Genomic DNA, 13,122 nt, shown 5'->3' on the forward strand with positions numbered 1-13,122 from the left:
TGGTTACCTCAACATCATAGTAAATGATCAAGACCAAAACCAGTTTCTTTCACTGGGCCTTTTTGAAGTTCTTTTATACAAGGAAAATATCCTCTTTCCACCATTCAAACATGAAAATAAACAGGTACACAGAGACTAAATTATGTTTACCACTCAATTATATAGAATAAACAGTTTTTGCTATCTAAAGATTAATAAAGAATGATTAAGAAAATTCAACTTTTATAGTACAGAGCTGGCTAGGGGCATGTATATTGGGGGGAGGTGGTAGGTAGAATAGGCCTCAATTGACATTTGCTCATTTTCTGTAACTAAATTAAGTAAATAATTGCAAATTCTCTACTAGTCCTTCTTCTGCATGAACACATCCTTACCAAGATACACCACGATTTTAACCAGCTTGAGCCAAAGAAAAACTGACCGAGGCCACCACATAGGAAAATAAAGTAGAATCCGCTTCTCAGGGCCAACTACACTGTATTTGTATCCATAGAAACAAGTCAACAGAGAAGCAGAGAATTCTAAAGCGGGAAGTCCCGGGACCTCAGAGATCATCTAGTCTCAGGCGTAAATCCTGCAGTCAGGGGGACCCACTGGGGAGTAAGGAACAAGGTAGAGGTCAAGGCAAAGAACCCCTGGTCCTTGTTTCATCCTGAATGACCTCATGGAGCCAACCTAGACTAATATCCTCATTTTACAAGTGACAACCAGAGCTTTGCTAATTAAAAGCAGAGTTGAGATCAGAAGCCATGTTTCCTGATTCCAAGTCTATCGCTCTCTTACAGTCCTCAAGGCTGCCATTCTATGGCTCTGAGAGTCACAGATAATCAACGCATTAGGCTGTGTTAAATTTGACAACTAAGCAGGTTTTCTCCCTGCAAAACCATCAGGCATTATGTCACTACCGACACTTTATGAAAAGAGTAAGGCATCATTATTTGGTATAAGCAAAAGCAACTTTCCATTCTGTTGGGTTTTTTTTTCTTTGTAACCTGAAAATCCCAAACCACTGTTGCCATTCCAAAATTTTTCTTTTCCTCAGTATGCAAAGGCCAAGCACAGATGCATTAAAAATTTGCCAAGAGAAACAATGAAGTCACTGATAATACAAAGCATGAGAGTATCATGAAATTCATGTCTTTGTTTTCTTCCACTCGATACTTAATTACTTCTCATTACTGATCATTTTGTGGTTGTTGGCAGAAGGGCAAGGAAACTCCACCATTGTAAACATGACGAGACACACACTCCTCAGTAGACCAGAAGTCTGCACACGATGCGTCTGTTCACAAACCCAATGTGAGAGCCAGCAAGAATGTTGATGCTATTTTCCCTAGCCCTCAAAGAAGACTGGTGGTTTCAGAAAAACTCTAATCAATTTAAAAAGAATAAACATGGTATAAAAATGTTTCAGGTCATTCCTTTTTTATCACTTATAAATATCATCATTGGCAAATGATCTGTGCTCTCCTGGCAGATTTCACTCAACTCACTTTAAGAATGAGGTGAGAGGGAATATAGCCAATATTTTATAATAACTATAAATGGACTATAACCTTTAAAAATTATGAATCACTATATTGTACACCTGTAACATATAATATTGTACATCAACTTTAACTCAATTAAAAAAAAAAAAGAATGAGGTGAGGGAAGACAGAACATATACAGAGATCCATTCAGTTTTCTGTAGCAGTTCAGGGCTGCCTTAAACTCAAAGAGCACTACTTCTGAGCAATGCTTAGCAAGCTACCCTGCTGAATAGAAACTTACATTATCTTGGAATTCTGGAAGGCATACCTTGGATAAGATTAATGGTGGTAGAGGAATCTTTATTGATTAGTAGCAGAATACAAGTTGATTCTTATCAGTAGGCTATTGTTCCACATATGAATATGTGGGTAAGAGGAAAGCACAGGAATGCATCACAGAAATCATAAAAATAACCTTACGCTTCCAGGAAACTAAAAGAAGTAAAGAACCAAATATATTTTACCCCTCTTTTAAACTAGATTTTTATTTGATTTTCACAGAAGTCTGAATCTGTAAGTGTGACAGACCTAGAGTTTTTCAAAGATGGCTGCAGTTAACTCTTCCCCATCCTCTGCAATGTGACTCTGCAGCTCCTTCCATCAAGAGGCGAATCTATTTCCCCACTTCCTGAATTTGGGCTAGCCTTGTGTCGTTCTTTCACCAATAAAAATAAGGCCTTGGAGTCTCACACTCTTGAGATGCTGACCTGAGACCGCCATAAGGGGAAGCCTGGTCTAGCCTACCAGAGGTTGAAAGCCCATGGGGAGCAGAGAAGAGATGATCCAGCTGAGATCTAGCCCAACTAGCTGACAGTCAGATATGGGAGTGAGCCCATCTTAGACCATTCACACCCAGCTGAGCTGCAAGATGACTGAAAATGCAGAGTGACCCAAACAATTCTGAACCACTGTTATTTAGCAATGTTATCTAAGTTGTGGGATAGGCCACAAAATAGAAAGAGCAAACCATTCACTCTGTTGAACAGCCATTAGGTATGAAGCATCAGGTCAGAAACCCCATGAGACATATGAATGGAGACTATTAATATTTGGTGGAAGACATGGATGGCCCTGCCCTTCATGTGAGAACATATCTGTAAATAAAGTGGTATTTAATATTTATCTGTTTTAAACATATCTGGTCTACATTAACAACCTTCCATTACTCCTATAGGCCAGAGCAATGATCTTCCTGAGGTGTTTAAGACAATCCAGTGGGGTGGGAGAAAAATAATTAGATATCTTATTTTTTTATTAATATTTTTCCTTTTTGAATATGTTTTCATAAGGTACATAGCATATATTAATATGCTAGTATAGGAATATTATTTATAAATACATAAATACACACATAATGGGGTTTTCCACAGTCATAATTCTTATATATCCTCAACCTTCTATCCCTACATAAAAATATACTCCTTCTATGTCTTTGCTTTTCTCAAATAAATAAATCCTTCCTTGGCTACGTAGGGGAGAGTCAGTGACAACTACTGCCGCAGACCACTGTTCATCTGTACTGTAATTATTGATAAGTAATCTCTTCAGCAAGGCTATAAGCATTTTTCACACATGGTGTCTGTATCCATTTCAGACAGGGTGTCTATAGCCATCTGTCTTTGGCAGTACAGTATAATAGCATGACACATGATTTTTAAGAGCACAGGTTCTGGAGCCAGGTTGCCTGGATTCACATCCCAGTTCTGCCTCTTATTAGCTGTGTAACCTTCATGTGTGCTTCCATTTCTTTGCTGTAGATGGAGATAATAATATTCCCTACCTCATAGGGTTGTTATAAGAATTGAATGAGTTAATAAATGTAAAATGCTTAGAAGAATGCCTGGCATGTAGTAACTGCTCAGTAAGTATTAGCTGTCATCATCATTACCACCACCATCACCACCATCACTGTCTATCTCCAGCGTCTAATAGAGTAAATAAATGTGTGATGGAGGGAAGTAAGAAAGAACATGAGTTGTAGAGAAAACACATTATGTGACTTGTTAAAATTTTGAAAGTGAAGTTTTAAATTTCTCCAGATGGACACTGTAACTTCAAGGCAGGGTGTCCCACTAGTATCACTTGATAGTTGGTTTGTTACTGACAAATAAAATATGTAAGTAATAAACACGTAAGGCAATAAACACCTTCAAGTTCTGCTTTTACATCCTGATTGTTATGATGAGGCTATTGAAAATTCTCAGTTGAAAATTATTGCTGGGATTATTTCCTTAAGCATTGTCTTTTAACTGTGATCTCTCCTCTGGTGAAAATCAAAAGTCACAGGTCCATATGTAGTCCATATGTAGCATTTAGATTCCTGTGGATTTCCTATAAGATGCAGACCCACAAACCCATGTCTTTTAAATATACTATTGATAATCTATGCTAAAAGAAAGGCACAGTGGCAAGAATCGTTATACATCCTAGGAGAAAGGGGGCCACAGAGATCACCTCCTCACCCCCCTCACTTCACAATTCAGGGCACTGTCCTCAGAGAGGGTCAGTGTCTTAACTAATCCCATAGCTGATTTGTGACAGAATTCTTTTCACGTGACTTCTGTCTAGTTCAGTGCACTTTTCATGATCCCAGATTTACGAACTATTTCCATAAACCTTACATTTGAAAATGTATCACTTGTATTAAGGGAAGTAAGGAAGTCACACCATAAATAACCAATTTAGTGCACGACACACAGTGGGTCTTCAATAAATGCTTGTTGAAGGGTGGGTGGAGAGATGAATGGAGGCTTAGCTGGTTGGCTGTGAAGTCCTCAAGGTTCCTAAACTGTTCTACACTCAGGTTTCTCAAGTGGTGCCAGCAAGCTGGGAGTGATAAGAGTCACTTCTTAAACAGAGTACCCAAGAAAGACACAAAGCCATTCTTTCAATCTTCTTTTCTTTCCCCCTTTATTCACGGCTCACAACTCATTAGATGAAAGAGGTAATCAAATAAACTTGCTTCAATTCTTGAAATTTTTTTCTAACTATAAAGGTAATAGAGAAATGCTATAAAATTGGGGGGAATAAAAATAAAGTTAATAATAATGTTAATAATAAAAGCTAATGTTTGAGTGACAATTTTGTATGAGGTATGTTGCAAACATTTGACATGTGTTGACTCAGTTAATCCTCACACCAACTTTAGGTTATAAATATACTACTACTATCATCCTCATTTTACAGATGAGAAAGGCAACAGAGGTATTAAGTAACTTGTCCAGAGTTTTATAGCCAATAAGTAATGGAGTAGAGATTTGAACTCAGGCAGAGTGGTTCCAGAGTCCATGGTCTTAGCCATTCTTTTATACTGCCACTGTTCAAATTCTGCTTTCCAATGCAAATTATAAAGAAAAGAACTGACTTAAAAATTGATAAACTTGACTAAATTAAAACATAAAACTTCTATACCACAAAAGACATAAAGTGAAAATGTAAGCTACAGACCAGAAAAGATAACATCAAAACATATAATCAACAAAACAGTAATTTATAGAGTATGTAACGAATTCCTACAAATTCATAAGAAAAAGACAAATAATACAAAAGAAAAATGGGCAAAGACTATGAACAAGCAATTTATGAAGAAATTCAAAGGGCCTCTAAACACATAAAAGGATGCCTGCTCTCATTAATTATAGAATGCAAATTAAAAAGTCAGATACCATTTCACTTACCATATTGGTAAAAATTATAAATTCCCTAATAGCAAGCATTGATGAAGATACAGAGCAATGAGAACTCTTACACTCTGCTATAAATTGGTACTCCATTTAGGAGAGCCAAAATCCCATTCCTATGCTGTAAAGAATACTACCTGAAGAAATGGATGTTCACAGGAAAAAAAAAATGTACAAGAATGTTCACAGCTGCATTTTTTCTAATACTAAAAAAAGTAAACTATTTAAACATCCATCAACAGTAAAATGGATAAGTAAATGGTGGCCTATTCATATAATGCAATACTATATAGCAGTTAAATATGTAAAATAAGTAAAATGGAGCAAGAAAGAAACTCCAAAATATAGGATGAAAAAACATTTTCAGAATGATACATTCAATATGCTGTATTTACATTAGATTTGAAAATCTGCAAAGCAATACTATATATTGCTCAGCAATATATACACATGCATTAAAAGTATAAAGTAAAGTATAAAACATGTGTGGGAATAATAAATACCAAATTCAAGATGGTTACTTCTGGGGTAGGGCGGGTATAGAGTGGGTTAAGGAAGAGGTACATAGGGGCTTCTACTATATCTATAATATCAATATATTACTTAAAAAACTGTTTTCTAATTTATATAGTACATTAGGATTTTACAAATCTGTGTGCTAGCATGTAGTGATTCATTATATTTCCATACTTTTCTGTATGCTTGACCTTTCCAGATTTTTTTTTTTTGGCCGCGCTGTGCGCGGCATGTGGGATCCTAGTTCCCAGACCAGGGATCGAATGCATGCCCCCTGCAATAGAAGTGCAGGGTCCCAAGCGCTGGACCATCAGGGAATTCCCTCCAGATTTTTAAAGAAATATTATTACAAATGAAAAGCAAGGTACCGATAATGATGAAAGGGACTTCCCTGGTGGTCCAGTGGTAAAGAATCCACCTTCCATTTCAGGGGACACGGGTTCCAACCCTGGTCGGGGAACTAAGATCCAACATACCATGGGGCAACTAAGCCCGAGTGCCGCCACTACAGAGCTCACGTGCCCTGGAGCCTGGGTGCCACAACTAGAGAGAAGCCCGTGCCACAATGAAGAGCCCGCACCACAACGAAGAGCCTGCACCGCAATGAAAGATCCCCACATGCCATAACTAAGACCTGACGCAGCCAAAAAAATATAGAAAATAAATAAATAAAATAAATAAATATTAAACAAAAATAATGATGAAAGTTTCATGATTTGTAGGAATGCGTAAAATTAACAATCTGCTTCAACATCACTGAAGCAGACTGTAAGTTCACTTGATATTTTCTCTTTCCATTACAAACCTCAAAGGTGGAAAAAATTATCTTGCTATTGTATATTAGTTTGGATAATTATACAATCAGATGTGGAGCTAATATGTCCCTCAAATATTAATTTATTTTATATTGTTTTCATAATGGTTAACTACTATAGGCACCAGTGTTCTTATTTTGGAGATAAGGGTCCTAAATATAAATCCTTGACTTATCTGAGGTCAGCTCTGGAATTTTAGCAGAATGTCAAGGATACAGCCAGGGACCAAGCCTTCATTCCTTTAATATTAGACTTTACTGTCATAACAAAGTAACCCAAAGTATTTTGTAATTCTGATGCTTCTCTCTTAAAGCACCAAAGGCTAAGAAATTTAAAAACTCTTTTTAAACTTCCACAAGGAAACACTATAATGTGAATCTGAAGAAAGTTAGAACAATTAGCAAATTTACCATTTTACAATTATGTTAAGTACGTCTTATGTAAGCACTTAGGCCTAGGTTGGAGGTATGACCCAGGTCCCTGAGGTGGAATGCTTGGTGGACGAAGTTCAAATACACAGTCTGTTTACCCATGGACATAAGTGGCCTTAATCAAAGCAGAACACATTTTTTAAAATGTTGATTTTAAAAACAGAAGTGTAAATAAGACTGTGATTTATGAATCTGCTAATGCCCTTCTCTGCTGTAGACTTCAGAAAGATCGAGTCTTTGGCTGTGGTAAATATAACGAGAGTGCAGACTTGTCAAAGCAGTAATAGGAGCTCTTATTAAAACTCTACTTCCACTAAGAGTTACAAATTGTCTTCCTTCTTTCCAGCCCTTAAAGAATGCGTTCCAGAAGCAGTGACACGGAGGGCTCAGCCCAAAAGCAATTTCCAAGACATAGTGAAGACTACAGTTTCCAAGGTCCTGAGGACATGAAGCAGAGACAGCAAGACAAAGACCCCACCAGTGAGTCGGATGCAATCCTTCCATATCCTAAGTCACACAGTGGTAATGGCCACCAAGGAGAAGACCTCTCAAGAGACGACCTATTATTTCTTCTCAGCATTCTGGAGGGAGAACTGCAGGTCAGCTGGGTTAGAATTATCCCCCTCATGCTTCAAGGGGAAGGCTGCTTATGAATTTTGTGTGGTGGCTGCCACAGAAATAGATATTTGTGCTTCATACTTGTATATACATGAAAGCAAAGTGTAAGTACACATTCACAGAATTCTCTTCTGGCAGCACGAAGAGCAATTAATCACATCTAAAAGGGCTGTTGTTATGACATGCAATTGGCATGCACATTGTGAAAGGTCACATCCTCTGCCCATGCTGCTCATAAGCTTCAGTGCACAGGCACGTATGGGTAACAATAATAGCAGATGACTTCTGGACTGGTTTAAATAACAATAGGTGCTTTTGTACCTCACATGAACTGGCTCCTAGACTTGCCCTGGCATTATTAACCTACACAAAAAACTAAAAACAGCTGCTACATATATAGGAGAATCTTATTTCCTATCCCTGAAAATGAAAATGCCAGTCCATTGAGGCATATCATGTTACCTGCTTGTCAAACACAATAAAAAATGTAGAGTCTCCCCATGTTGTATAGTGATCACTTTTAAAAACATTATTAATGTGTAACTAGACTGTAAGAAGGATGAAGTAAAGGGACATAGTTTTGCTACCTTTTCTAAAAGGTGCTATAACCAAATATGATTTGTTTATATTTGAAGGAGAAGAGAAAAAATACTCAACTACACAAGAAATCACTTGCAGAGACTGCTGGTAGATAAAGTGGGCTTTCTGAAATGCTTTTTGTTCCTGCAGGCTCGAGATGAAGTCATAGGCATTTTAAAGGCTGACAAAATGGACTTGGCTTTGCTGGAAGCTCAGTATGGGTTTGTCACTCCAAAAAAGGTGCTAGAAGCTCTCCAGCGAGATGCTTTTCAAGCAAAATCTGCCCCTTGGCAGGAGGACATCTATGAGAAACCAATGAATGAGGTATGTATCACATCAGGGGTGTGCACCGAGTATGCTCACCAGCCAGTAAAGCACTAGGCCTGGCAGGTAAGCAGGACATGTAACTCCTTTTTCGATTATTTATAGTTGTATGTTTAAAATCTACCCCAGGTAGATAAATACTACATGTTCTACAGGAAAGAAAAGGAGAATAAATCATGGATGGGATGTTCCCACTGGGTTTGTTTCCTGACATCAGACTAAAACCTAACAAATGCAAGAGAATTCCTCTCTTTTTCTCTCTCCCCCTCTTCCCCTCTTGTATAAACACATAGACACACAGACACACACAGATACACACAGAGAGACACACACACTCAGACCCAGACATACACACACACACACACACACACACACACACACACAGAGGAATCTGCACTTCTTTTGGAGATCTGAAGGCAATAATAAAAAACAGATAAAGTTTAACCATAGAAGTTAATTTCTTTGAAAACACTGAAGTATTATGTCATAGAAATTTTGAGCATGAATGGAAATGATCTGAAGAATTATCCAGGAAACAGAGTTTTAGGAAGCATACATTTTAGATGAACACATATCCTCTTTTTCCTCCAAAAGTTTAATGACAGTAAAGACTTCTCCCCACCAAGTATGCCCAACAGGGACAACAGCAAAGATGAACAGTCTCAACACGGCCACCACTGCACAGAGATACAGCACTGCTTGCTCTTTTACTTGTTGACATTTCTGAAACTCCCTGGCATCCTTATTTTATTCTTCTATTTTCTTCTGAGACCTCAATGGAAAATTTCATAATTTTTCATTTTTATAAAAAGGAAACAACTAGGAGCATAAGTTAAGGCTAGAGAGAGTGAAAGCAAATTTTGGGTAAATTTCCCCCACATACGCTCTGGCAACCTACCTCAGGACTGACCTCTAATGTCCTTGCTATTCTTGTCTTGGGTGTCTCATGACAGAAGCCTACCATCTTGCCAAATTGTGAAGGAGTTTGGTCATATGGATCTGCTTCTCTGAGGGGTGAGGATGAGACCACCCAAAGTCTGTTGATTGCGCTTTAATCCAAATTTTAAACAAGAGGAGCCGAAGCCTCATTCAAGTCAATAGTGTTAAAACTGTATTCTGGCTCCCAACACAGTGACTGTGAAACAGCATTAAGCACAAATTCCCCAACCAGTATAAGTGCAAATGCAAGTTAATTATCACTGAACATATACTCACAAAACTCCACAAATGGTACAACCCCTCAACACTTCAGAGTAAAATGAAACAGAATAATTCCAAACTTATCCTGAAATCAGTAGGAAAAGTTTTAGTTACTTTTGTAACTAAATAATTCTATTGTACACACGCAAAACTGGAAACACCCTCTCTGCAAATGCTTGCAATCCTAACTCTGCAAAGTGTCCCTAAAAGTTATCCATAATTTGGCCCTGCTTTATAAATCCAACCTTCCTTGATTACTCAACCAACAGATACCCCTACACACACACACACACACACTTCTCACATTCCCATCTCCATGATTTGTCCGTTTTCTTCTCTTGCCTACTTCCCCCTGATAGATTTCTCTCCTCAGCTACCAGTCTCTCCCAGTTCCTTGAAGCCCCTATAATTCTATCTACCCAACAACCCAGTTGCCTACCTTTTTCCTCTATCTAGGAAGTAATGGGTGAGGGGGGATATCCAGAAAACAAACAACAAAGGGAAATTCTGACTAGGAGTCCCTAGATAGGGCTGAAGAAAAGAAAGAAAGTGGGGTGTTCCCACTAAGACCATACCGGGGGCACCCTAATTACATCAGGGTAAGGATGTGCATGCTAAAAATTTATTATTTTGTTTTCCTCCATCTTCCTCCTTTTATTTTCCTCATAACGTTCTTTTAAAAAAATGTGAAAAATCTCAACCATGTCTAGGGTAAACTAAAGGGGATTTATCTATTCATAAGGCAAAATACCTTAGAAAAACAAACTGTTCTCAGCTATGTCATATGTTAGGAACACTGACTTAAGGTGGAGGCCTGCAAGCTAGAACAAAGGATGTGGATGGGGAGAGAGGGAGGGAAAAACTCAGAGTCCAGAACAGTTTTAACCTCCTATTCCTTTCCAACCTAGGCTTCTATACTAAAAGTTACCTTAAAAAAGATACTTGAGTTAATGGCCTAACATATTCTTAGTTCTTCCAAAAAAGATATCAAGAAAAATATAACAACAGTTTGGATTTATCAAGGTACTGTAACAAAAGAATCTGCATACCTTATTAGCATTACCTTAGGGCAATTCTTAAAGTATTGATACTTATTTTAAGCAACTGTGTAGCTCAGCTTTTAAATTTCATTTCATAATTTTCATTGTATAAAAACAGTTGTGCTTACTGTCTTCAGGGTGCTTAATGTCTCTTTTAAGAGTGACAGGCAACAAGTGATCACACAATAAGTATATAATACACACTATGTTAATTTTTGTGGTGAAAACCACAAAGCACTATGAGGGAGTATAATGGGGGATTGAATTTAGAAGAATCAGGAAAGCCAAGTTCCAGAGAATGAGTAGGGGTTACTCAAGTAGAACATAAAGAAATTCCATTTCCAGAAACATTGTGGATGACATATCATGAAATCATATCACTAAAAAATACATAAAAACATTAGATAAAATATCTAGCATACTCTTAAGTGCATGGATGAGCTTTACATGGAGCTAGAGAAATCCTGGAGCCAGGAACTAAAAAGGGAAATTTCCACAAACTAGCTTCTGGCTGCACATATTTTCAATCTTTCTCTTCTATAATCCACAAACTTCCAGTGCTAGGAACCAAAAGACATATTCATTTTGCAATATAGCCTCTGGCTTTTCACTTTTGACAATGGCTGGGTGAGCTGGCACAACCAGAATGCTACCAAGATTGACAGTAGAAAGGTAGATTGTGAGAGTGACCTGAAGCTCAGTAGATGACCAAATAAGAATGACAGAAGACTATCACCATTCAGGGTGACAATAAAACAAGGAAGGGCTTTCAGAAGAGTCCGGCAGGGGTCATGCAGAGACAAGAATCATGCCCCCATTTCCAGTATCTGAGATACTGAGGCAGTGTGAGAATGAGCAGTCTCTATTTTAGGATTCTAGCATTATCCAGGAAAACCAGGTTTCAGTAAAGACAGGGAAGAAGATGGAACATTTTATGAATAGCATATTCGGTTACCTTTGATCTACTAAAACAGCCAAATAATTTCTCTACTGTCTGAACTAGCTTTATCTCTACTAGTATATTCAGGGTATCAAAGAAAAAGACAATCTTCAAAGAGCCAACGAAAAAGAACAAAGAGAACCAAAGTCATAGCTCAGAAAGAAGATAAAGCCCCAAATTAGGGTGGTCTGTGACTCAGAAGCTATTAAAACAAAGGTCATTATTCTTTCCTAAACATATATTAAGCAACCAAAAGCAAAAAGACTGACGATCTCTCTGTCCTTCATTCTCTTTGACCACGGGAGAATCCAACCTATTGGAACACATTGGACTTCCTTCATCCTAGGCAAGGAGTTGGATTGTATTAGCGGTTGTGGGTAGGATATGACATCAGGGAGGCTAAAATGATAAGCTTGTCATTGCACAGTAAACATTAACGAGTTATCTTTTTAATCTTTCTTCCTGACACTCCCTAAAGTGACTGAGTCTTCCTGTTTTCTTCCCCAGGCTTCATTCAATCCACAAGTGGGGCTAGATCAAAAAGGGGCAGCGGTTCTTTGATAGTCCCTTAGTGCTTAATGATACACCACCTTATACTGCTCCTAATTGTTTAGTGTGTATATCTTATCTGCCTAGTAAGAGTATAAGCATTGAGACTTTAAAATTCTCCCATGGCAACTATCATAGTACTAAATACATATAGCATAATAGACGCTTAATAAATAGTTGTTGCCTTGAGAAAACTGTGGCAATAAAATTGATCCTAGAAATCAAGCCCAACCACTACATTTATAATCGAAAAACCTGAAGTACACAACGGTTAAGTGGCTTGGCCAAGCACACACACAACTGGTGGAAAATGAAATGAGTTCAGACAAGCTCAGGTCCATCATTTGATCTGTAGGAATGAAGAAGAGACTGAATTGAGAACAACTGGCATATTTTCTAAGAGGTATTCTGGGTATGGAGAAACAAAGGCACAGAATAAAACTTCAAGCATAAGCTAAAACATATCTAGAATCACTTACACTTTCTTTGGGAACTTTCCCTCTGCAAGGTCACTATTTGACACCTTTCCAATTTCTGCTGTTGACAAACATGAGGTCCTTAGCACCAAACAGCATGCAGTAAATATAGGCCATTCTTCAAGAGTCATGGAAGGAGAGAGAAGGAAAACCCAGAGAATCAGACATTTCACTGATATGAAGGAACAAATAATTCTACCCAGGAGTGACCAGAGAAGGCCATAAACGAAGAACAGGAAAAGTTTTGGGTGGAAGCGGAGAAAGGTTTCTATGTCCTGGCACTGAAAAAAGCAGTCTTGAAGCACCACGGTGTGTTCTAAGAACTACCTGAAGTCTGGTGTGGCTAAAGGCTGGGTGAGAAAGACGGGAAGGTACGGAATGAGAATGGGGTGGAAGTGTCAGGAGGCCAGATGGTGAGAAAC

The 13,122-nt window shown here is 38.1% G+C and overlaps 2 protein-coding genes across 7 annotated transcripts in view; one reads left to right on the plus strand and one right to left on the minus strand.

Annotated features, from left to right (window-relative positions):
* CMSS1 (cms1 ribosomal small subunit homolog) overlaps positions 1–13,122 on the minus strand; it is a 392,970-nt gene that overhangs the window by 257,095 nt on the left and 122,753 nt on the right. The gene's annotated exons all lie outside the window — the stretch shown is intronic.
* FILIP1L (filamin A interacting protein 1 like) overlaps positions 1–13,122 on the plus strand; it is a 303,845-nt gene that overhangs the window by 175,412 nt on the left and 115,311 nt on the right. For all 6 annotated transcript variants that reach the window (XM_036849941.1, XM_036849939.1, XM_036849942.1 and 3 more), the window contains 2 exons: positions 7,321–7,573; positions 8,322–8,495. In XM_036849941.1, coding sequence (XP_036705836.1) covers positions 7,331–7,573; positions 8,322–8,495 — 417 coding nt within the window. In that variant the 5' untranslated portion in view covers positions 7,321–7,330. The remainder of the gene's footprint in view (positions 1–7,320; positions 7,574–8,321; positions 8,496–13,122) is intronic.

This window comes from Balaenoptera musculus, chromosome 4 (assembly GCF_009873245.2).
Source record: "Balaenoptera musculus isolate JJ_BM4_2016_0621 chromosome 4, mBalMus1.pri.v3, whole genome shotgun sequence".
NCBI classification, from domain to species: Eukaryota; Metazoa; Chordata; class Mammalia; order Artiodactyla; family Balaenopteridae; genus Balaenoptera; species Balaenoptera musculus.